Genomic DNA, 26,510 nt, shown 5'->3' with positions numbered 1-26,510 from the left:
GACACCGCAGGAATACAAAGCATCCTAAGAGACTACTACAAGCAACTCTATGGCAATAAAATGGACAACCTGGAAGAAATGGACAAATTCTTAGAAAGGTATACCCTTCCAAGGCTGAACCAGGAAGAAATAGAAAATATGAACAGACCAATCACAAGTAATGAAATTGAAACTGTGATTAAAAATCTTCCAACAAACAAAAGTCCAGGGCCAGATGGCTTCACAGGTGAATTCTATCAAACATTTAGAGAAGAGCTAACACCCACCCTTCTCAAACTCTTCCAAAAAATTGCAGAGGAAGGAACACTCCCAAACTCATTCTATGAGGCCACCATCACCCTGATACCAAAACCAGACAAAGATACTGTAAAAAAATAAAGTTACAGACCAATATCAGTGATGAATATAGATGCAAAAATCCTCAACAAAATACTAGCAAACAGAATCCAAGAACGCATTAAAAGGATCATATACCATGATCAGATCAAGTAGGATTTAACCCAAGGATGCAAAGATTCCTCAATAAACGCAAATCAATCAGTGTGATGCACCAGATTAACAAATGGAAGAAGAAAAACCATATGATCATCTCAGTAGATGCAGAAAAATCTTTTGACAAAATTCAATACCAATTTATGATAGAAACTCTCCAGAAAGTGGGCACAGAGGGAACCTACCTCAGCCTAATAAACGCCATATAGGACAAACCCACAGCAAACGTCATTCGTAATGGTGAAAAACTGAAAGCATTTCCTCTAAGATCAGGAACAAGACAAGGATGTCCACTCTCACCACTATTATTCAACAAACTTTTGGAAGTCCTAGCCACGGCAAGCAGAGAAGAAAAAGAAATAAAAGGAATACAAATTGGAAAAGAAGAGGTAAAACTCTCACTGTTTGCAGATGACATGATACTATACATAGAGAATCCTAAAGATGCCACCAGACAACTACTAGAGCTAATCAATGAATCTCGTAAAGTTTCAGGATACAAAATTAATGCACAGAAATCTCTTGCATTCCTATACACTAATAATGAAAAATCTGAAAGAGTAATTAAGGAAACACTCCCATTTACAATTGCAACAAAAAGAATAAAATACCTAGGAATAAACCTACCTAAGGAGGTAAAAGACGTGTACTCAGAAAACTATAAGACACTGATGAAAGAAATCAAAGATGAGACAAACAGAAGGAGAGATATACCATGTTCTTGGATTGGGAGAATCAATATTGTGAAAAGTAAGTCACTTACTTACTGTGAAGTAAGTCAGAAAAAGGAATGAAATTGGGTCATTTGTTGAGACGTGGAAGGATCTAGAGACTGTCAGACTTACTGTGAAGTAAGTCAGAAAGAGAAAAACAAACATCATATATTAATGCATATATGTGGAACCTAGAAAAATGGTACAGATGAACCAGTTTGCAGGGCAGAAATTGAGACACAGATGTAGAGAACAACTGTATGGATACCAAGCGGGGAGAGCAGCAGGGGGTGGGGGTGGGGTGTGATGAATTGGGAGATTGGGATTGACATGACATGTATACACTGATGTGCATAAAATTGATGATTAATAAGAACTTGCTGCATAAAAAAATAAAATAAAGTTCAAAAATTCAAAGAACAATAGAATATTACAAAAGTGACCGATAATTTAGTTCACATGTATGTACTTGTTTATATGGGGAAAAGCTTAAAAGAATATACTTTGTAGTTAGATTAGTTGAATGAGCACTTATAACTCACACAAACAAAAGAAACATTTTGTAATTGTCAAGGGTAGAGCTTTTAAGGACCTTGATTAGCTGTGGTAACAGTAGGAAGGGGAAGGAAGATATGGATGACACTGTGAGTGTAGAATCAAATAAATTGGCAACCGAATAAAGGAGCCAGGTAACTGTGAATCACAGTGCCACCGGGTGCCTTGGACTTAGCACAAAGCCTCCTAAATCTTGATTGGGGTTAGTAGCGGTGTTATCAATGACTCAGGCAAAGAAAAATGTCCTGGAGACTGGTTTGGCAAGCCAGATCTTAGAGTCCAATTACTGAATGAATACAAAGAAGCCGCTTGTGACATCCACAGTTCCAAGAGTCCATAAGTAAACCAAGTCTACAGAAGGCAATAAGACCTGCCAAGGAGGAATGAAGCCTAAGCCTGGCATTGGACGATGACCTTTGGAATTGGCTAAAATACTGAATAAAAGATTCTTCATCCCTTCTCCACTTTTGAAACTTAGAGGCATGGCCATCTGGGACGTGCCGTCCTCTGGAAGTGCCTCACCTCTGAGGTCTTGTGTTTCAGATTCCATTCTCAATCATGACCTTCTACCCCACTTCCATCACACTGCCTCAGGGTAGTTTCCTCCAACCCACTCAAATCACCAATATTTTTCAGTTCTTCCTGGTTATTCATGTTACGTATATGTATAGTCATATAGATATGAAGTCTCTTTCCCAAAGCTGTGTGAGTCTATAGATGTGTGTAGTATAGTAATATGGACATGAAATCTCTTTCCCATAGGTGTATGTGTATATATACATATGTGTGTATTGATGTATAGATATATAGGTACATATCTATATATCAGGTGCTCGTTCTGCTTGCCAAATACTGTTCTAGGCAATTTACATGCATTATCTCTTTTAATACTCACTGAGCCCTTGTGATATAGATGATATTATTATTTCTATTTCACAGCTTAGGAAACTGAGGGGTTTAAAGTCTGTGTAAATTGCTCAGGGCCTTAGAGCTAGTAAAGGTAGAACTGGATTTGAGCCCAGGTCTGTCTGACTCAGCCCTCTTAATTACCACATTTACCTCTGGAAAAGTATCTGGAAGACATGTACTAAGTTGTTAAATAATTACCTAATGAGGTTGGGGTTATGACGGAACCCTCACATTCTATATTTTTCTCCTTTGTTTTGTTTGGATTTCCATCTAAAAATTCTATCTTTTTCCGTTAACAACAATTCCCTCATTTTTCACTGCCTCTGGCCAGTCTGTTCTCCCAGTTTCCAAGCCCAGATAGCCCTCCTCTGTTGTTTAGTTCCTAGACTGGCAAACATCGCCAGGGAAAGCACATCACCAGACAGACTGAATCCATGACTAAGGAGTGGATTCCAGTCACCATGGGGTTCAGAAAGCTTCAAACATCCTCAGGCAGTTCTCATTGCCATTCCCCAGATTTTCACTCTCCTCGTGCTTTCTTTCACTCAAACTATAGCCATATGTCTTTTCTTTTCCATAAAATGTCTTAAAAGTAGTCGACACATATTGTCTTTGTACCCTTTATTCCTTACCGACTCCCTGCCTTAACCCCTCTGTTATACTCAAACTGGTCTTAGGTGTCACCGATGCCTTCCTGATTGGGAAATCCCACAGCCCTTGCTTTAGTCAATTCTGTTTAATCAACAGTGTCGATCATATTTTTTAAACTCCTTTCTCTCTTGACTTCTGTGAAGCTTCTCTCTCCCATTTTCTATCCTCACTTTGACCACCCTCACAATTTCATTCACGACCTCCTCTTCCTCATACCTTCCATGAATGTGACTGTTCTTTAGAATTTTTTCTACCACTACCCTGTCTAAAAACTCTCCATACCAATTCCATGCACTCTCAGTATTTTTATCTCTAAATAAATGACCTCTGCTTAGGTCTCTATATTGAGCCTCAGACCTGTATAACTAACCACTCAGTGTGCTGGCTCACTAGAGGGGAGAAAAATCACATTTTGTAGTATTTGCTGAATTCAAGCCACCCACATGAAGTCACTGCAGAGAGAGCTGGAAAATGTGCACAGTGGCTCTCTCGAGCAGGGATAAGTTGACTTCACACACCACTTGGTACCCAAGGGCAAAGGGTCTCAAACTATTTTTTTGACATACTGCAGAAAATAGGTTTTATGTCAGTTACATATATATGCTATGGAAATCAAATTCTATGAAACAGCAGTAAACTTTGCCACGTGTGATGCACTTTAAAAGTTGTCATGTTCCATTTCATTAAAAAATATTTGTACCCACTCACCAAGTAGATTTCATAAGCCATCAGTGATTCAAGACCCACAGTTTACAAACATCATCCTTGGGTCTTTCAAACTCAATATACACAGAATTGTGTTTATGATCCCACTTCTACCACCTGTTCCTTTTCCCTAATTTCCTGTGTCGATCAATGGGTCCATCATCTACCTGGTTTCCCCAGCTAGAAATCTCAAGGCCATTTTGGACTCATCCCTCTGCTTTATCCCTCATGGCCATTTCTGCCTTGTTCGTGTCTCTCAAATAGATCTTCCATTCTCAGTCCCCATTGTCACTATCCTGTTTTATATCACCTTTCACATAATAGTCTCCTAATTCATCCCCTGCTTTTGGTTCCTCCAATCTCAACTTATCTTTTTTCAGTTCAAAGCCATCTTCTAAAAATAAGTAATGCTACTGCTCTGCTTAAAAACTCTGATGGTCCCTCATTGCCCCAAAATATTTCTTATTCATTCGGAAAACATCTATTGGGCAGCTACTGTGGGCCAGGCTCTGTATTGGACACAGGGGAATAAAAATGCCATGGTTCCTATCCTCAAGGAGCTTACAGTCCAAACTCCATTGCATTACTGAGAAGACTCTTTTAGTAGTTCCGGCTCACCTTTTCACCTTACCTTCTGCTCCAGCCTGTCTGTATACCTGATGCCCTTGTCACAGTAGAGGACTGGACATCACCAAGGTGTATCCTTCACTTCTAGGCTCTGGTGCCTTGGCTCATGCAGTCCCACATTCTGTGGGATGCCTCCCTCTTCCTTCTAGATGAACTCCTACTCATTCTTGAAAGCCTCTGTCTTGGTGAAGCCTTCCTTTTCACAAGTTCCTGTTCAAAAATTTTAAATATTGAATCAATGTAATCATGCCCATATCCCAAATAGTTAAATAGTACTGAGGTGCTAAAAGAGAGAAGCCAGAGTCTCCCACCTCAACTCACCCCAACCCCAGCCCAATTCCCCAAAGGTAATCACCCTTAATGATTTTCCTTTTTAGATATCTGGTGATCTCCATGTTTCCAAAATAGCATGCTATATTATCATTTCTTGGTGTATCATCCTAGGCACTGTCTATCTAATTTCTTACTAGGAGAGTGAGCATTTAGCTCACATCCATCCTGGTCCTATCTTTTCTCTTCTCTAACCCTCCTAATAGAGTTACATCTCTCTACTCAGGCCCTCCACTACATCTCTCCTCTGCAAAGTCACTGTGCATCCAGACCTTTACTTTTTGTTCTACTAACTATGGACATTATCTCTTTGGACTCTCGACTTTTTCCAAAATGAGACCCTTAGTAACTCAACCTTTTCTCCATCCTAGTAGGCCTCACTTCTACCTCCTTCTACCTACTTACCTATAGGTACTTTTACATTTTAAAAGTCGATCATACTTACATTCTCCTGTATAATCATAGTTCACTCTTCTTTGGCTTGTTTAAAAGGTGTTTCTAAGAGTTGAAAACCAGTAAGCATGTTTGCACTGTTAGACTAGGTGAATGTTGTTTTCGATCGTCTAGTGGAATACTCTGATCATACTTTCTTCTCTGGGCCGTTCAGAGAAGTATATTTTTAGATTTCAGGTTTAATGGCGTCTCCACCCAATAGCTCAAAATCAATCCATTTTAAATTATATCACACTTACATCATGCCTTTCCTGGACATTTTCCCCCTTGGAGTTTCTAGTTTTAACTTTAATTGTCTTTAAATTTAAGTAATTTAATCTTTTAATTTTTTCTTTTGCCTTCTGTTACCTTCTAAGGGCCTCGAGGGTTTCCAAGTTCCCAATCATACTTTTAGTTTTACTGAATCCCATTGTTTCTTCCAGCTTCATTACTTTAATCAGGATGGGTTAGTTTCCAGACCGTCACCCTGGGGCTTCCCTCCTCGGCTCATCTGGCTTGGAGCCTCTTTTCTTTGTATCCTGTGCAGTGAGAATGCCTTTCACTTCCACCCCTTCCAAGGAGAATTAATAACTCACTTCTCAGAAACCCCACAGTCCTTGTATTTACCTACAAGGGCTCACTTGCTATGGTGTGATTTCCTTAGCCTCCAGGGATAGTCGTCCTTGAAATGGTACCTAACATACAGTTTGCCCTCAATAAACACTATTTGAAAACACTATTGAGCACATTATTACTATTTATTCCAAAATCTTGATTGAGGACAGAGTCCTCAGTTTTTTTCATGTTAAAGAGTAAAGAAGCACTTCTATATTGATGGGAAATGGGAGTAAGAATTAAGAGATAAGAAACAGCTCAACAAAGAATCAATTTATAAACACAAGTACCTTATTTTTTTCACCACATCAAAACAAAACCAAAACCCATATCAGATCCACCTTATAATTTGTATGTCTACGTTGACTTGCCATCCTTTGGAATGTGAGGCCCATTCTTTATTCATTTCACTGGACTAGGGTTGCCAGAAAAATTATAGGAAGCCCAGTTAAATTTGAATTTCAAATAAACAACACATAATTTTGAGTATAAGTAGGTTCCAAATATTGTATGGAACCTACTTATACTAAAACCTTTTTGTCGTTTGTCTGAAATTCAAATTTAACTGGGTGTACTGTATTTCATTTGCTAAATCTAAATCTGGCAACCCTGCACTGGGGACCTTCTCAGGACATTAACCTGCTACATGCCAACCAGTCTGACCTCCTCAGAGAGAGTGATCTGATTACAATGGGAGAAAGCACAGAGTTGGCATGGAAAGAAAGAAAGAAAATATTTCATACTTGCCTTCAAGACCTGCTTTCAAAGCCCACCACCTTTTTAGGTGTGATGATGAATTTTCTGATTGTGTCTTCTGAATCTTCATCCTGTCTTAAGGTTAAAGGGAGGAGGTCCTTAGAGTCCTCTAACGTAGTGTATCATGTACCCTTTTAGATTAATATTCTGGGGCAATTTGTTTCATAGGCAGTTATCCCAGGAAGTACAGGAAATTGTCATTAGGCTGAGATAGTTTAAATGTTCACCTATTGTCAGGTTTAAATAAGTCACTGCTTCTTTAAAGATAATACTATTAGACAGCACTGTGTATGCTCTGTGCTAAGCATTTCACATACATTTGCATTTCGTTCTCACAAGGTGCCTCTGACTAATGTACTTAGATTGTCTCCATTTTACCCTTGAGGAAGCTGAGAAGCAGAAAGGATAAAGAACTTGCCCAAAGTGACATCACTAATAAGTGTGAGAAAAGAGCTATAATCCATGCCTTCTTAATCTGGAGTCGTCCAAATAAAAATAAAAAATTTCATCTACAGTCCTGTCAACCTCGCCAAAAAGCAAAAAATCACTAGCTAAAAACATAAAACATTAACTCCACCCATGAATGTCAAACTACTTTCTCTGAGTCTCTAAGTGAAGCTTTAAATGAATATTTTAAAATTAGAAAAGTTGGACTGAGGAGAAAGCATTGGAAAATGAAGGAAGGAATTTCAGCTAAACCTCAAAGAACTGGGTTAAGCTGAGCTATGAGATGGCCCCTTTTCACACCATTTCCCCCCAAGTCATAAAAGCTCTTCCTGATTGCCCTTCACTGTATTTCCACGGAGAAATGAAACTAACTCAGTGGCAGGCCTTCCAAGCCGGAGCATCGTCCACATAATTTCTAGTTCCAGTGTGCTATAAAACGGAAAGCGGACTGCGCAGGGCATTGCGAATTGCAGATGGAAACAAGAGTAACCGGGAATTTAGTGAAACGAGCAAGGTCGGCGCGATGCGGGGGTGAATGGAACTGGGAAAGATCTGATCGGAATCGAGTCTGAGAACAGGAACTGGGGGCGCAGCACCCGCTCTCTGCACGCGTGGGTCGGTCCCGGGGGGCAAGGGGGTTCAGTTAACCCGCGGGTCCAGATTGCAGACCCCCGGCCCTGGGAGGGTGCTGTGTGCGCCGAGCACGCCCGCGTCCCAGCGCCTCTGCTGGTGGGAGGACGATGGCCTCAGCTCCACCCTGTCCCTCCTCCTGCGGCGCCGAGGGAGGTCAGAGTCGGGGCGACCAGACCGCGCAGGGCAGAAGGAGCGCGAAGCCAGCGCGCAGCCCCTCGCCCGCCGCCCCGCGGCTACGGTGACCCAGTGACAGCGGGCGACAGAGCCCGCGGCACTGGCAGCGAGCAAGCAGCAGACGGGGTTGGCGCGCCCGGTCCCGGTTCTCGCGAGCAGCTCATCGCGGCGCCTGGGTGAGGAGGGACCCCGGGGCGGGTGGGAGCCGGGGGTTGCCGCCGGCTGGGGGGCTGGGAGGTTGGGGGCTGAAAGGATGGGGATGGGAGGATGGGGGAGGATGGGGTTGGAGGGCTGGCACCCCGCCCGCACCCACCTCCAAGCCAGGGCTAGGCTAGCCTTCCCTGCCGCCCTCCGAACAGCTCTGGGATCTTTGCGGGGAGGGTGATGGAATTCGAACCCAGTTCTCCCAAACGTTTTCCCCGGGGCAGCAACCCCTAAGAATTGGGTGCTGAGAGGGAATCCTGACAGGGGAACCCGGAGCACAGGGAGTTTTCTTATCTGTGGGTCTACTCACACACACACACACACACACACACACACACACACACACACACACACACACACACACACACGAGTGTTGCTCCTTCCGGAGTCCAGTTCTGAGAAGCTGCTGTATGATCTGAATGACAAAGCCGTCCCTCTCTGCTCCGATCACTTACTCCCCATGTCCCAGAGCTCCAGGCTGCAGCCCAGATAAGATCTCGGCTGCGCTACCCTGAGTCTGCGGGAGGCTTGTTTTTAAAAAGCCAAACAGAACCAGAAAGCAGAGAACATTCTCTTCCCCGTCATCACCTGCAGCCTCTCATAGACCTTTCTAGCTCTAAAAACGAAAAGGTCAGGCTTTCAGTCAGACCTCTGGCTTCCGGGGTGGCTGCCGAAATGGGAGGAAAGAGGAGGGAGAGGTGTGTGGGCTCATAAGGGGGCTGGGAGCCCTTGAGGGACTTAGGTGTTCAGGTTCGGGAGGGATTTGTGTTAACAAATCGGTCTTGAACAAATTACCTTTGACCCCAATAAGAATGCTGAGCCAGGAGGTTGGTCTATGAGTAGGAGCTGGGAAATGCATCCCTTCAAAGTGTTGACAGTTACAGAGCCCTGGGACCTAATCTTGGGCTAACATTGAACTCAGGGATCTGAGCATTAAGTTATTGGCCTGGTCCATAGGAAGGGGAAGGGGATGGCCTTCTTTTTTTTTTTTAATTTAATTTAATTTATTTATTTTTTATACAGCAGGTTCTTCTTAGTTATCTATGTTATACATATTAATGTATATATGGCAATCCCAGTCTCCCAATTCATCCCACCCCCACCCCCACTTTCCCCCCTTGGTGTCCATACGTTTGTTCTCTACATCTCTGTCTCTATTGCTGCCTTGCAAACCAGTTCATCTGTACCATTTTTCTAGATTCCACATATATGCATTAGTATACGATATTTGTTTTTCTCTTTCTGACTTACTTCACTCTGTATGACAGTCTCTAGGTCCATCCATGTCTCTACAAATGACCCAATTTCATTCCTTTTTATGGTTGAGTAATATATCATTGTATATACACGTACCACATCTCCTTTGTCCATTCGTCAGTCGATGGGCATTTAGGTTTCTTCCATGACCTGGCTATTGTAAATAGTGCTGCAATGAACACTGGGGTGCATGTGTCTTTTTGAATTATGGTTTTCTCTGTGTATATGCCCAGTAGTGGGATTGCTGGGTCATATGGTAATTCATTTTGAGTTTTTTAAGGAACCTCCATGCTGTTCTCCATAGTGACCGTATCAATTTACATTCCAAACAACAGTACAAGAGGGTTCCCTTTTCTCTACACCCTCTCCAGCAACTGTTCTTTGTAGATTTTCTGATGATGCCCATTCTAACTGGTATGAGGTGATACCTCATTGTAGTTTTGATTTGCATTTCTCTAATAATTAGTGATGTTGAGCAGCTTTTCATGTGCCTCTTGGCCATCCGTATGTCTTCTTTGGAGAAATGTCTATTTAGGTCTTCTGCCCATTTTTTGATTGAGTTGTTTGTTTTTTTAATATTGAGCTGCATGAGCTGTTTATATATCTTGGAGATTAAGCCTTTGTCCGTTGATTCGTTTGCAGATATATTCTCCCATTCTGAGGGTTGTCTTTTTGTCTTGTTTATAGTTTCCTTTACTGGGCAAAAGCTTTTAAGTTTCATTAGGTCCCATTTGTTTATTTTTGTTTTTATTTCCATTACTGTAGGAGGTGAGTCAAAAGAGATCTTGCTCTCATTTATGTCAAAGAGTGTTCTATCTATGTTTTCCTCCAAGAGTTTTATAGTGTCCGGTCTTAGATTTAGGTCTTTAATCCATTCTGAGTTTATTTTTCTATATGGTGTTAGGGAGTGTTCTAATTTCATTCTTTTGCATGTAGCTATCCAGTTTTCCCAGCATCACTTACTGAAGAGACTGTATTTTCTCCATCATATATGCTTGCTTCCTTTGTTATAGATTAGTTGACCATAGGTGCGTGGGTTTATCTCTGGCTTTCCATCTTGTTCCATTGATCTATATTTCTGGTTTTGTGCCACACCATGTTGCCTTGATTACTGTAGCTTTGTAGTATAGTCTGAAGTCAGGGAGTCTGATTCCTCCAGCTCTGCTTTTCTCCTTCAAGACTGCTTTGGCTATACGGGGTCTTTTGTGTCTCCATACAAATTTTAATATTTTTTGTTCTACTTCTGTAAAAAATGCCATTGGTAATTTGATAGGGATTGCATTGAATCTGTAGATTGCTTTGGGTAGTATAGTCATTTTGACAAGACTGATTCTTCCAATCCAAGAACATGGTATATCTCTCCATCTGTTTGTGTCATCTTTGATTTTTTACATCAGTGCCTTGTAGTTTTCTGAGTACAGGTCTTTTACCTCCTTAGGTAGGTTTATTCCTAGGTATTTTATTCTTTTTGTTGCAATGGTGAATGGGATTGTTTCCTTAATTTCTCTTTCTGATCTTTCATTGTTAGTGTATAGGAATGCAAGAGATTTCTGTGCATTAATTTTGTATCCTGCTACTTTACCAAATTCATTGATTAGCTCTAGTAGTGTTCTGGTGTCATCTTTAGGATTCTGTATGTTTAGTATCATGTCATCTGCAAACAGTGGCAGTTTTACTTGTTCTTTTCCAATTTGTATTCCTTTTATTTTTTTTCTTCTCTGATTGCTGTGGCTAGGACTTCCAAAACTATGTTGAATAATAGTGGTGAGAGTGGACATCCTTGTCTTGTTTCTGATCTTAGAGGAAATGCTTTCAGCTTTTCACCATTGAGAATGATGTTTGCTGTGGGTTTGTCCTATATGGTCTTTATTATGTTGAGGTAGGTTCCCTCTGTGCCCACTTTCTGGAGAGTTTTTATCATAAATAGGTGTTGAATTTTGTCAAAAGCTTTTTATGAATCTATTGAGATGATCATATGTCTTTCATTCTTCAGTTTGTTAATATGGTGTATCACATTGATTGATTTGCCTATACTGAAGAATCCTTGCATCCCGGGGTTAATCCCACTTGATCATGGTGTAGGATCCTTTTAATGTGTTATGGATTCCGTTTGCTAGTATTTTGTTGAGGATTTTTGCATCTATATTCATCACTGATATTGGTCTGTAATTTTCTTTTTTTGTGGTATCTTTGTCTGGTTTTGGTACCAGGGTGATGGTGACCTTGTACAATGAGTTTGAGAGTGCTCCTGCCTCTGCAATTTTTTGGAAGAGTTTGAGAACGATGGGTGTTTGCTCTTCTCTAAATGTTTGATAGAATTCACCTGTGAAGCCCTCTGGTCCTGGGCTTTTGTTTGTTGGAAGGTTTTTAATCACAGTTTCAGTTTCATTACTCGTGATTGGTCTGTTCATATTTTCTATTTCTTCCTGGTTCAGTTTTGGAAGGTTATACCTTTCTAAGAATTTGTCCATTTCTTCCAAGTTGTCCATTTTATTGCCATGGAGTTGCTTGTAGTAGTCTCTTATGATGCTTTGTATTTCTTCGGTGTCCTTTTTCATTTCAAATTTTATTGATTTGAGTCCTCTCCCTCTTTTTCCTGATGAGTCTGACTAAAGGTTTATCAATTTGTCTATCTTCTCAAAGAAGCTTTAGGTATAAATTTAGATTTTTTGTCTGAGATTTTTCTTGTTTCTTGAGGTAGGCTTGTATTGCTATAAACTTCCCTCTTAGAACTGGTTTTGCTGCATCCCATAGGTTTTGGAACGTCACGTTTTCATTGTCATTTGTCTCTAGGTATTTTTTGACTTCCTCTTTGATTTCTTCAGTGATCTTTTGGTTATTTAGGAACGTATTGTTTAGCCTCCATGTGTTTGTTTTTTACGTTTTTTTCCCTGTAATGGATTTCTAATCTCATAACGTTGTGGTCGGAAAAGATGCTGGATATGATTTCAATTTTCTTAAATTTACTGAGGCTTGTCTTGTGACCCAAGATGTGATCTATCCTGGAGAATGTTGCATGTGCACTTGAGAAGAAAGTGCAATCTGCTGTTTTCGGATGGAATGCCCTATAAATATCAACTATATCTGGTCTATTGTGTCATTTAAAGCTTGTGTTTCCTTATTAATTTTCTGTCTGGATAATTTGCCCAGTGGTGTAAATGAAGTGTTAAAGTCCCCCACTATTTTTGTGTTACTGTCGATTTCCTCTTTTATAGCTATTAGCATTTGCCTTATGTATTGTGGTGCTTCTATGTTGGGTACATATATATTTATAATTGTTACATCTTCTTGAATTGATCCCCTGATCTTTGATCATTATGTAGTGTCCTTCCTTGTCTCTTATAACAGTCTTTGTTCTAAAGCCTATTTTATGTGATATAAGTATTGCTACTCCAGCTTTCTTTTGATTTCCATTTGCATGGAATATCTTTTTCCATCCCCTCACTTTCAGTCTGTATGTGTCCCTAGGTCTGAAGTGGGTCTCTTGTAGACAGCATATATAAGGGTCTTGTTTTTGTATCCATTCAGCCAGTCTGTGTCTTTTGGTTGGAGCATTTAATCCATTCACATTTAAGGTAATTATCAACATGTATGTTCCTATTACCGTTTTCTTAATTGTTTTGGGTTTGTTTTTGTAGGTCCTCTTCTTCTCTTGTGTTTCCCACTTAGAGAAGTTCCTTCAGCATTTGTTATAGAGCTGGTTTGCTGGTGCTGAATTCTTGTAGCTTTTGCTTGTCTGTAAAGCTTTTGATTTCTCTGTCAAATCTGAATGAGATCCTTGCCCAGTAGAGTAATCTTGGCTGTAGTTTCTTCCCTTTCATCACCTTAAATATAGTGTGCCACCCCCTTCTGGCTTGTAGAGTTTCTGCTGAGAAATCAGCTGTTAACCTTATGGGAGTTCCCTTGTATGTTATTTGTCGTTTTTCCCCTGTTGCTTTTAATATTTTTTCTTTGTCTTTAATTTTTGTCAATTTAATTACCGTGTGTCTCGGCATGTTTCTCGTTGGGTTTATCCTGGGACTCTCTGCACTTCCTGGACTTGGGTGGCTATTTTCTTTCCCATGTTAGGGAAGTTTTCGACTATAATCTCTTCAAATATTTTCTTGGGTCCTTCCTCTTTCACTTCTCTTTCTGGGACCCCTATCATGCAAATGTTGGTGTGTTTAGTGTTGTCTCAGAGGTCTCTTAGGCTGGCTTCATTTCTTTTCATTCTTTTTTCTTTATTCTGTTCCACGGCAGTGAATTCCACTATTCTGTCTTCCAGATCACTTACCTGTTCTTCTGCCTCAGTTATTCTGCTATTATTCCTCATTATGACCGTTAGACAATCGCTTTCTCTGCTAGGGATTTTAAAGACAAAAATCACATCTATTTTTGAAATCTTTTAATCCCAAACATAGTGACTGACACATAGTCACCCTTAAAATTGACTAAATGGATTCGTGAACAAATGAATGAATGAGGCAGCCAGTCATTGAATTATTTGGAGAATTATTACTCTGGGAATGAGGTCAGATAGCACATATATAGGGTGATGAAAAAAACTCAGCAAACAGTACTCTTACTGTTCCATTGCAGACATTTCCAAACACTGCCTCCTGGTACTGGCTATACCAGAGCCCATAGGGAGCTAACATATAGATGCCTGGACCTGCCTTCTGAAGATTCTGCATCAGAAAGTCGGCGATGGGTCTCAGGAGTCAGCCTGTTCAAAGGTTCCGCAAGAGCCTTGCAGCCTGCCTGAGGTCAGGCAGGGAACTGGCGCGGGCCATTTCACCTGGCCTTAACTCTGCCGGTTCCACTATAAGGACAAAAGGTGATGGCCCTGGCACTGGTCTGGTAGGAATCATGGGGAGGGCCGAGCACCCCAGTCCTATTTGGAGGACTCGGGGAAGCCCTGCTAGCCATTGGCTGTCTCTAATTCTTCCTGAGGTTATTGGCAGGGAAGATGTGATGAATACCCAAGTAGCTACGGGCAAGTGAGCCTTCTTGGGGTTAGTGCAGGGTTCCTAAAAATCACTGTTGATTCCTTATGTGTTTCACTTTGTCTTCTCTTTTTCACCTCTTCATCCCTCGTGATCTTCCAAATGGGCTGAACGACACTCCCCTTATTCAGCCTGGGCTGTAAGCACCAGGAGTGGTAAATACTTTCTGTGGATGATGTTATTTGATGAAAAACCAAGTTGTGACATTGTAACAGAGGGGTAGCAGTGGAGGCTTGTGAGGATCCAGCCTGGCTTCAGTGCAACTTCTGTTGCTTATCTGGGAAACTTAGCTATGTCTCGGGATTCATACACAGTACTCTGAAGTTTCCAAGGGTCTTGGCATGTTGCTCCCATATAAATTAGGGCAAGAACAACGAGACAGAGTCTCATCTCTTTGGAGAACAATTTCTAATTCTTTGTTAAGTCATCTCTCAATCCAGCTCCGACCAGTTTAGCATCATTAAAATAACTGTTCTGTTCATTAACTTTAGAAGATTTTGGTTTTAGAGTTAACAGAATTTGACATTATATCAAGATGACATGTGGTGGGTAAAAGCAGGCACTCAGGCAATCTGGGCTTAAGCCCTACCTCCAGCACTTGCTAGCTGTGTGATTAGAACAAGTCAGTTAAACTCTTCTGGCCTCAGTTTCCTCATCAATAGAATGGGGATAATTAAACTTCCCTGACAGATTGTTTTGGTGATGATTGAGTAAGGGGCCATGTGCCAGAAACTGTGCAGAATGCTTGGCACTTAGTAAGTGTTCAAATGTTAGCAATATCATCATCTATTTAGTGAGCAAACTTTTTTTAGCAACTCCTAGGTGCCATTTTTAAATAAAAAAATTATAGTGCTATGTACTCATATGAAAAGATATTTATAATATATTTTCAAATTAAAAATGGAAGTTGAATATATTGTATGAAGTTTTATAAACAAACTTTAAAACTATATATGTATGTATATTTATATGTATGGGTGTATATGTTTGTCTGTATTGTGTATGGGTACATGTATTTACGCATGGAAATGCATCTGGAAAAATATCTGTTGGCAAGGGATTATTAGTGCAGAGACAGCTCCATTTTTTAATTTACTTATTGTCATGGTTGAATTTTGAAGTCATGTATTAACGTTATAATAAAATTGAAAATAATAGTGAAATAAGATAAAATGAAGTCAACCAATATTATAAATAATTTAAGGAGTTAAACTGTACATGCTTTTTCTGATTCCCTCCACCCCCCTAAAAAAAGATATGGAATAAGGAAATGCCAGACTCACTCTACAAATAACCAAGAAGCTTAGAGCTCCAGGGACAGTTTTCCCAGCTACCTATCTGGATTTTTAGCCTGTGTGATAAGAGCTGACCTTTCTATAGCCCTGTCTCCTCTGAAATCTTTCTCCTCGAATTCCTGTTGCCCTGAGAATTTGTACCATATCATCTAAGAATTTGGAAATGTCCCTGTCATTTGCTTTCTTCCTGTATTATAGATGTGAGTCTTGTTTCTGAATCCTTATTGTAAGCTCTTTTAGAGCAGGGATTATGTCAAATTCTCCGGTATTTACCACAGTTGTTGACATAGCAGAGGGTGTGTAGCATATGCTTAGTAAGTACCCATTGACTGAATGACTGCAGATCTGATGTTATTCGGAATCGGCCCTGTTGCACTGTCATAATGGAAAACAACTTAACCTGGAGATTTCAGTGGGTTAACACAACAAAGGTTTATTTCTTGTTCATAAAAGGCCATATAAACTGGCAGAGGCTCTTTTCTGTTCAGCGATGAGGGATCCAGACTTCCTCCGTCTGGAGACACACATGTGGCTTCTAAGTTTGCTGAATGAAGGAAAGGAAAGAATGGAGAGACATACTGACTCACAAATGTCCTTGGCCACTTCCATTCAAATTCCCACTTATCGGAAATCAGTCCCGTCTAGCTACCAGGGAGGCCAGGAAATTCAGGGGAGCACATAGCTACTCAGGAACACTAATTTCTGTGCCACAGATCTACATCTTCCTGCAGAATAACCATGCCAGCTTCTTTCTAACCAAACTAGACTGCTACAAAGTTAGGGAACTAGTGGCCGAAAACCTAATATTATAACCTAAAAGTGTTATTTCTGGGCTCTGCAATCCAACATGACCAAGAACTCTGACACCCTAGTGCCTCCCAAAAACCCATTCTAGAAAATGCACGTGCTGTTTTTTCCCAAATGTCTTCTCCCTTTATAACACACGGAATCATGTTACTGGTCCCTTAATGTCACTGGTAGGTTAGCCTATTTAAGTCCTCGTTGTTGCATGTCTTTCTTTTTCCTTTTAATCATCTGCCTTGAAGAAGGTTAAGCTGAAACGGCTGCTCAGCTTCCAGGATGTTGCCACCCAAACTGCACGCGCCTTTCTGCCTCTGCACCTGCCTCACGCTGGTTCATTCTTTTTACTGGCAAGACCTAAATCCTGTTGCCTATATTGAATCATCAGGTAAGAGGTATATTTGTTCAAGGGCTTGAGCTACTGACCTGTCGCCAGACTCGAAGAGGTCCCAGGGAAGTTGCATGTGTGGACTTCTGAGAAGATTCTGATGAAGATGAGATCCTCAGTTCTCCCGGGGGGGGGGGAGGGCCTCCCTCTTTCCTCTTTTTAATGAAACTAGAGAAGTGCCTTCCTCTTCAACATCAGGACTGCGGACAGCCTACCGTCTGGAGACACACATGTGGCTTCTAAGTTTGCTGAATGAAGGAAAGGAAAGAATGGAGAGACATACTGACTCACAAATGTCCTTGGCCACTTCCATTCAAATTCCCACTTATCGGAAATCAGTCCCGTCTAGCTACCAGGGAGGCCAGGAAATTCAGGGGAGCACATAGCTACTCAGGAACACTAATTTCTGTGCCACAGATCTACATCTTCCTGCAGAATAACCATGCCAGCTTCTTTCTAACCAAACTAGACTGCTACAAAGTTAGGGAACTAGTGGCCGAAAACCTAATATTATAACCTAAAAGTGTTATTTCTGGGCTCTGCAATCCAACATGACCAAGAACTCTGACACCCTAGTGCCTCCCAAAAACCCATTCTAGAAAATGCACGTGCTGTTTTTTCCCAAATGTCTTCTCCCTTTATAACACACGGAATCATGTTACTGGTCCCTTAATGTCACTGGTAGGTTAGCCTATTTAAGTCCTCGTTGTTGCATGTCTTTCTTTTTCCTTTTAATCATCTGCCTTGAAGAAGGTTAAGCTGAAACGGCTGCTCAGCTTCCAGGATGTTGCCACCCAAACTGCACGCGCCTTTCTGCCTCTGCACCTGCCTCACGCTGGTTCATTCTTTTTACTGGCAAGACCTAAATCCTGTTGCCTATATTGAATCATCAGGTAAGAGGTATATTTGTTCAAGGGCTTGAGCTACTGACCTGTCGCCAGACTCGAAGAGGTCCCAGGGAAGTTGCATGTGTGGACTTCTGAGAAGATTCTGATGAAGATGAGATCCTCAGTTCTCCCGGGGGAGGGGGAGGGCCTCACTCTTTCCTCTTCTTAATGAAACTAGAGAAGTGCCTTCCTCTTCAACATCAGGACTGCAGGACAGCCTAGGATGAGGCCTTTTCAGACAAGCTGGAACCTCAGCACGCAGTCACCGTAGAGAAGGTCCACACCACCCCTTCTATACCTCATTGCCCTGACCCATGCCCTCTTGGTGCAGTAACACACCTCCCCTGAAGTGCCTTCAGAGGCAACCCCAAACCTGCCCCCACGAAGGTGAAGGAGAGGCAGGAGTCTTGATCAACAGGTGTAGTCCTGGTTGATGGTGGAGTGTGTGAGAAGATGGCAATTTATAGAGTTTGGGATCCAGAGGGGGACAATCTTTTCTATCTAATGACAGGCAGAAGCAGGGACCAGTAGGCACTCGGAGCTCCAGATGAGAATGGATGTGCATCCCTTGCTCTTTCTTACTTTGCAGGGTGGAGGGAAGAAGAGGGGGAGGCTTAGTCAAGCCCGGGAGTGGCGGCCAGAATGGGACAGCCATCTCTAGACAGGGATATCTCCTGTCACCTAGAATAACCTTGATTGAAAAGCGATTCCTTCTGGAGCTTTGTGAATTCCTGCTAATCCCAGAGGGTTGGGATGCGTGAACTTCTCTATCTAGTCTCCTCAGGTGAGCAGCATCAGTGGCCTCTGCAAGGTGCCATACTGTCTGTACCCACAGTCCCATGCACCTGGGGAGATATGGGAACCCTGGATCTAGTTGTGCGGTCTTGATGAGTGACTCCTTACTGTGACATTTACCAAAGAGTGCCTTACAAATCTGGCCCTACTTCATAGTTGGGGAAATGATTGCAACAGCAGAAAAGGGACTAGATCTTCTATCCATGTTTGCATAGGAAATGGCATCATATCTCACAGGTCCATTCATGCAACAATACTTATCAGAGAACTGAGGTGTGCGTAATACACTGGTGACTAAGACAGAGGGTTTGTAGTCAAGCTCAAGGAGATTAAATTAATTCTCAAGGTTAAATTAATTCTCCCATTACCTTATCTGTACATTGAAAACAGGTAATATCTTACATGACGAGCAAATTCTTACCTAGGCGACATTTACATCATGTGCTTTTTATTGGCACAGAGTGGGAATTTCAAAACATGTTCTCTATTCCCTCATGTCTGAAAATCACTGGAAAGCTGTTACTGGACAGTCAGAAACTTGAGGACACGCTTGATTCATCTTTGTCATCCCAGCCTGGAGCCCAATGCCCCATTCATCTGAAATACTCAAAAATGAATGCATAAATATTTTTTAAATTATGCATAAATAAATTTTAAATTATTAGAAATAGTTTATTCAATAAAAGATGAAAATAACAGATGATTATTTGTATCCTTAATAAATGAATACATAGAAAATATGATCATGCAGCCAAAAAGTTTGTAAACATGGCTAGAGATATCCCATTTGCTAATGGAGGACATCAAGCCATATAAGAGAATGTCTTTTTCCTAGCACGTGTACATTCCATCTCCAACCCCAGGAATGAACATCAGGACTATTTGATAAATGAACATCACCAAAAATGTATAATAAGATTAACAGCATACCATAGGTTCTAATGCTCCTATTAAAATAGAGTTGAAGAAAAATAGAAAGTGACATTTGTAAGTTCTGAACCACAAAACTATATCATCTACAGAGTGGCCATTCAACCTGGCAAGTCTCTTCCCTGCCTCTTCCTTTTGTGATGAGTGCTGATAGTTGGTTAGAGAATGGGAAATCTAGGACCATAACCAGATTAGCTGCGGGCTGGTGAACGTTTTCTTTCTTTCTTTTTCTTTCTTTCTTTCTTCTTTCTTTCTTTCTTTCTTTCTTTCTTTCTTTCTTTCTTTCTTTCTTTCTTTCTTTCTTTCTCTCTCTCTCTCTCTCTCTCTCTCTTTCTTTCTTTCTTTCTTGTTTATTTTATTGAAGTATAGTTGATTTACAGTGTTGTGTCAATTACTGCTGCACAGCAAAGTGACTCAGTTATACATATGTATATATTCTTTTTCATATTCTTTTCCATTATGGTTTATCACAGGATATTGAATATAGCTCCCTGTGCTGTACAGTAGGACCTTGTTGTTTGGTGAACCTTTCTTGCAGCCGCCCTGGCACTCACCAGCCACAGGGCCCTGGAGGCCTACACTCAAACCTGGGTCAGCTCGAAGTTTCCTGAGACCTTTTCAGGGGCCAGGTGTCCTGGAATAAGCAGCCCTGTAGCCTCACCTGGACCTGGGCTCCTGAACGCTGGGTGAGGCTTTTTGGTAGAGCAGGTTTTAGAGGACCAGGCACTCCGAGGTTAGTGGAAAAAGTTTCCAGAGCCTAGGTAGAATTGACATCTCAGAAGAGGAAACTTGTGCAACTTGGAACATTCCCATGGCTCTAGAACTGAGCTCCCAAATCCAGAGGTGGTGCCTCCAAGGTAGCTGTGGGTTCTCTGGGGCTCCTCAGCAAACTGTGTGAGCCAGAGTCCCTATAGCCACACCATGGTTGCCTGTGGGTGGTGGCACAGCAGAACCCAGGCTGCTCGTCACAGAAGGCCTACTACCCTACTGGCCTCTGGACTTGACGTCGTCTCCCTGTTACATCATGAAGGACCACTCAGCAGACAGTCTTAAATAGGAGAGATAAAGCCTTTTGTAATTCTAAATAGATCCTAAATGTTAGCCTTTCCAGGCAAAGCTTTTTAAAGAAATGTTTCTGAGGAAACACCTTGGATTTCAAAGCTACCCAGAGAAAAATGGTATGATCTAGCGTAGATCTGCTAAAACTCCTCCTAGGGTTTGAATTTGGGTAACCAGAGTTAGCTAACGCTAGGGGAAGCGGCAGATAACATCAGTTGTCTGCCTCTTCTGGGCTGCGATCTGGGCAAAGCTACTTGACTTAGATGATCACTTTATCCTTATGGCTGTCCTCAGAGTTGGCCAAGTGATCTTATCTCCACTTTACAAATGAGGATCAGAGAGGGGAATAAATTGCCTAGGGCAGAGCATCATAGCTTGTAAGATATACAGCTGGAATCCAAACTAGGATCACCTGGCTCCAACACCAGTGTCCGTTCATCTCGACCACTGCCTTCCTCGGACCTATCTCCTGCCATTTGACCACGAATTGCTGACCGTGTGTCAGGCCAGGTAGTCTGGTATCTTAGCCTAGTGCTTCTTTACACTTTAATAAGCACATCTTTTCAGATTCAGTAGAATCGGGGTGAGGCCTAAGAGCCTCATGTCCAAGCTTCCACATGATGCTAATGATGCTGGTCCATGGACCAACTTTGAGTAGCAAGGCCTCATGCGTTGAAAGGCTCATTGCTGGCAGGTGTTTCACACACTAACGTGGAGAATGTCAAAGGGCTTCTTCTCATGACCCCAAACCTTTCTGAGAGACACCCTATGATATCAGGCACCATACTTAACATAGTTCCAAGTGTCTACGTGGCAGAGGCAGACTATGATAGGAAGCACAAAGGAATCTGTCCAGCAAAGCAATCACCTCTCACATCACAGTCCAACAGAAGGAAAGGAGCAGGCAAGCTGAATCTAGAAAACTGAATCCAGATACACTGATATATGGACTCACCATCCTGAAATTACATGTGGACTTGATTGGGAGTTAGAAAGGGGAACAGGTGAAACTGCAGGTGTGTTAAAGGGTTTTGGCACCAGAGAGAGAAAATGTTTCAAGAGGGGGTGGGTAAAAGAATGGAGGCCATGGGCCTTCCCTGGTGGCGCAGTGCTTAAGGGTCCACTTGCCAATGCAGGGTACACGGGTTCAAGCCCTGGTCCGAGAAGATCCCACATGCCGTGGAGCAACTAAGCCTGTGCGCCACAACTACTGAGCCCACGTGCCACAACCGCTGAAGCCTGGGCACCTAAAGCCCGTGCTCCGCAACAAGAGAAGCCACTGCAATGAGAAGCTCGCGCACCGCAACAAAGAGTAGCCCCCGCTCGCCGCAACTAGAGAAAGCCCGCGTGCAGTAACAAAGACCCAATGCAGCCAAAAAATTAATTAATTAATTAATTTAAACTATATATATATATATATATATGTATATATATATATATGCCATAAAGCATTTAGCAGAAACAAAAGAGATCCAGTGACAGTGAAAAGCTTAGTTTAACTCATTTTCACAGATATTTTTTGAGCACCGCTTATGTGCTAGACATTGTGTTAAAGATGTGAGGATACAAAGATATGGATGCAGCTCTTACGGAATAGCCTTAGGAGACAGAGTGTGCAGACACATAATTTTAATCTAATGTGATAGGAAGAAAGATAAAAATATATACAGGGAATTGATTTGATACTGAGGATGAAACGATTAAGTCTGGGGTGGTGGTCAGGGAAGGCTTCAGAGAAGACCTGACATCTGATCAAGATGTTAAAGGTCGAATAGGAGTTTGCCATGGGGATTTCAAGCTCAGGGAACAGCATTTACTAAGGTGTAGACACATGGAACAGCCCAGTGCGTCACTCAGCAGTGCTGGAGCACAGGGAGGGAGATAACAAGGGGAAAAGCAGCAGAAGAGGAGGAGCCAGTGGACCTCCAGATCATGGAGGGTCTTTCTTACAGTGCCCGGGAACTTGGGGTTTAACTTGTGTACCTGTGAACCTCTACGAGTTTCAACCCCCAAACACTGGAAAGATAAGCCACCCCACACTGGAAGCCATGTGTAGATTTAAATATAACCTACAAACTGCCTTCCAGAAAGATTCCAGTACATTCCCCCTTCAAGAAAAAATACCTGGTGATGATAGGAAAGCATTGAAGGATTTGAAGAATTGCCTGGTGAGATTCATGCTTTAAATCACTCCAGGAGTTGTGTGAAAGATGCAGTTGAAGGAGTCAGGATCCAAGGTGAACAGGACACTTGGGAGAGATGGTGACTGTTCAGTCAAGAACAGTTAAGGTGTAACTGAGACAGTTGAGCTAATGGGGTAAGGATACATTGGAGAGAGAATCCTAAGCTAAAAACAAATGTTAGAGATTGGAACTTGGTTGGACGTAGGGGACAGAGGAGAAAGAGTTAGGAGAGTAGCATGATTCTCAGGTTTCTGGCTTGGGATCCGCAAGCTAGGGAATTCTGGAGTTGCATGCTGTGTGGTTGGAAGATGAAGAGGGGTAGTTGGGAGATGGTCATTTAGTTTCATTCTGGACCATAGGCTTTGCTGTTCCAATAGGAAGGGGAAGTTGTGAGCCCAAATCTGAAAGGTGGATAGAGTTCACATGTTTAGGAAAAGCAGATGTGGGAAGTGGTCTCTAATATGCTCTGGATAGGAGTGGAAGGTAAGGGCAAAGCTGGAAGGATTAGGAGCTGATCCTCAACATCTTAGGAAAAGGGCTATGTCGACCGCCATCTTTTTCCCCACACAGTACTTTGCATACAGCAGGCGCTCAATAATTATTTGTGTATTTTACTAATTAGTAAAGAAATGGAGGCAGGAAACTATGGGTAGTCACTTGATTCTCTTGGAGTTTCTTTGTGTAATAAAGTCTGGGGTGTAATGGCTGACAAGTGAAATAATATTGACCTGTTTTCCAGCGTGGGTCAAAAAACTACAAGCTCTGATGGCTGCTGCAAGGTTTGGCCAAAGTAAAATCCCCGGAGGAAATGGATCTTATTCCGTCGGTTGTACAGACTTGATGTTTGATTACACGAATAAGGTAGTGATTTGATTAATACCACTTATCCTTATATTCTAATATTGACTGTGGCTATGGCGCATGCGAAGGTTTTGAAACCTGACCTTGCCCTCACCTGAGAAAGACTTATTTTGCCATTTGTATGGTTTCCTGGGAAGCCTTTGGCTGTTTAATTCATTCCCCAATTCGTTGCTCTCATAGGATTAACTATAAACTCTTTTTTTCCCCTTCTTTGATGGCTGAAACCAGGCTGCTCATACTTTCTTTTCACTTAAAAAGCATACTGTTGTTCTATTTCTCTTCCTTTTGACTGCATTCAGTCACCACGGCAACTTAAAAAGCTCTCTGGACCTCTTGTGCACGATAGAAGTATTTGGGTCCCCACTAATTAAATATGCAAAATAGCTCTTAGAACATGTTTAAGAAGCAACTTGACTAAAAGTACATTAACTTCTTTCCTCTACAGGGCACCTTCTTGCGTTTGTATTATCCATCCCAAGATCATGATCACTGTGACACCCTTTGGATCCCAAACAAAGAATATTTTTTTGGTCTTAGTAAATTTCTTGGAACACACTGGCTTATGGGCAAAATTTTGAGCTTATTCTTTGGTAAGATTTGTGTTGATTCTGCTTTTAGGCTCTAGAATATAAGAAAAGCTTAAAAATAGCAGGAGTTTCAGGCAGTTAAAGACCAAAGTAGATTGTCTCCAGTCCGGACATCTCCTAAGATGACAAAGTATTTCTTAAAAGGCCAGGTAACTATCAGAGAACCAAGGGTTCTCGTTTTGTCTGTTCTGAATACGATGGGGTGCGTGGAGGGAGTGAAGGTATCAGACTTTCAGGCTGGCTCTAACATCTCTCTATGGCTGGCCTGATTTTTGCTTCTTACATATTCTTGGAGGCAATCATGTGGTGAGAACAGCAGCTGGGCTGATGTGACTACTACCTTCTATGCTCTGTGCTAAAGTGCTTTCTACAGTTGGGCAAAGAAAGAAAGAAAATAGAAGCCTCCATAACTCTCCAGATCCTAAACAAAGGAGTGAAAGCTAATTTCTTACATGTCATAAATGGGGAAACTACTCTCATTCCCATCACCGATCCCCAAGCGGCCAGTCTCTCTCACTAAGACAATCCGATGTGCATTCATCACTTAATATGTCTATATTTCACTAATATTGAGTTGTCCTTCCTTATCTGTTTGACCAGACACTACTGTTGGGCTGATATTAACCATGTCTTCAAATTTCCCCCTCAAAAATACCTACAACTTTTGGCATTCATTTTAAACAGCTCGTTGGAGTTTTCTTAAGAATCAATTTATAGGGCTTCCCTGGTGGCGCAGTGGTTGAGAGTCCGTCTGCCAATGCAGGGGACACAGGTTCGTGCCCCGGTCCGGGAGGATCCCACATGCCGCGGAGCGGCTGGGCCCGTGAGCCATGGCCGCTGAGCCTGCGCGTCCGGAGCCTGTGCTCCGCAACGGGAGAGGCCACAACAGTGAGAGGCCCGCGTACCGCAAAAAAAAAAAAAAAAAAAAAGAATCAATTTATAAGAGAAATGATGAAAATATTATCACTACGCATCTTTATGATGCTGAATAACTTATAAGTCACTTCCACAGCAATCATCGCATTCAGTCTTCATGACCACATCTCCATTGTACTGATGAGAAAGTGAAACACAAATAATTGATGATAATGATGACAAAAACAAGTGAGAAGTGAAGGAAGAAGAGACATCTTCCATTTTTTTGAGCCCTTTACTGTGTGACTGGATAGGTGTGCTTTACATTTTCCTACTTAAATATGACTCTGACAAAACCCCCATGAGATAGATATCATTTCCCTCATTTTATAGGAGTCTGAGGCTCAGAGAGTTCTCTTGACTTGTCCAAGGTCAGTAGCTAGTAAGTGGCAGAGCTTCATCCAAAGCTACATCTAAGCATGCAGTCAAAGGTCTCTCCACCTTCCTCTTGATTTAGAATGAGATGATTCTCCGATCTGAAGATTCTGGATCTCAGTGTAATATTCCTGAGGTTTACTGGTAGTTTAGTTTCAGAACATTCCCTCTGAAGTTTTGCCCAAACCTGGGATTAATCATAAGGAACGGCCTTCCCGAATACACCTCTAAGTAGGAAAATGTCTCACCTCAAGTTCAGAGCTGGCAGTGAGAACTGATAGTTAATGATCCTATGGTCCTAGGAAAAACACATAGTTCAGGCCTTTGGTTGGTGGTATCTAGTAGGAGACATTTTAATGAATTTACTATTAATGCATAAAAACATAAATTCCATGGGTCAGAATTTTATACTAAGGAGATATGTTAAATTAAATAGCAACACCCAAGTCAGAAAAAAACACTAATTACAGTCTCCCACTGCTGTCTAGGTTCAATGACAACTCCTGCAGCCTGGAATTCCCCTCTGAGGACTGGGGAAAAATATCCACTAATTATTTTTTCTCATGGTCTTGGAGCATTCAGGTAAAGTTTCAGAGGTTGAATGACTTTAGCTTCTAGGGACAAATGACTGAATGCAGTTTTCCCCCAGAAGGGGGACAGCAGATTTTGGAGTGTCAGGCTGTCCCCTGTTCTGGAGGACTTGGCGTTCCTCAGGAATTAGCTGGGATCTGTTGATCGGTCCTATAGCCCTGTTTTTTCCTGCCTCCAGCCCATGGAGACCAGCTTCACAACAGAGGAGACAGGCTGTCGCATTTTGGGTTGTTGTCCTTCTATATTATAGTATTTACACTCTCAAAATCATTCATCGTATTAGTTCAGGTCCTCTGAGAAACAGCCACCGTGACTAGATTAGCGGTGAAAGACATGTATTACAAGATGGCCATGAAGG

At 41.8% G+C, this 26,510-nt stretch overlaps 1 protein-coding gene across 2 annotated transcripts in view; it reads left to right on the top strand.

The window, feature by feature from the left end:
• The first annotated feature begins 7,906 nt into the window (after positions 1–7,906).
• Positions 7,907–26,510, top strand: part of PLA2G7 (phospholipase A2 group VII) — a 35,432-nt gene continuing 16,828 nt past the window's right edge. The window contains exons 1-5 of one of the 2 annotated variants that reach the window (XM_007451905.1): positions 7,907–8,215; positions 16,827–16,969; positions 23,563–23,684; positions 24,130–24,274; positions 26,050–26,143. In XM_007451905.1, coding sequence (XP_007451967.1) covers positions 16,861–16,969; positions 23,563–23,684; positions 24,130–24,274; positions 26,050–26,143 — 470 coding nt within the window. In that variant the 5' untranslated portion in view covers positions 7,907–8,215; positions 16,827–16,860. Of the gene's footprint in view, positions 8,216–16,826; positions 16,970–17,719; positions 17,863–23,562; positions 23,685–24,129; positions 24,275–26,049; positions 26,144–26,510 lie in introns of both variants that reach the window. The other variant, XM_007451904.1, reaches the window with a different exon arrangement.

Source organism: Lipotes vexillifer, unplaced genomic scaffold (assembly GCF_000442215.2).
Source record: "Lipotes vexillifer unplaced genomic scaffold, Lipotes_vexillifer_v1.1 scaffold147, whole genome shotgun sequence".
NCBI classification, from domain to species: Eukaryota; Metazoa; Chordata; class Mammalia; order Artiodactyla; family Lipotidae; genus Lipotes; species Lipotes vexillifer.
Note: the sequence above shows the minus strand (reverse complement) of the source record. Positions and strands in the feature narration are given on the sequence as shown.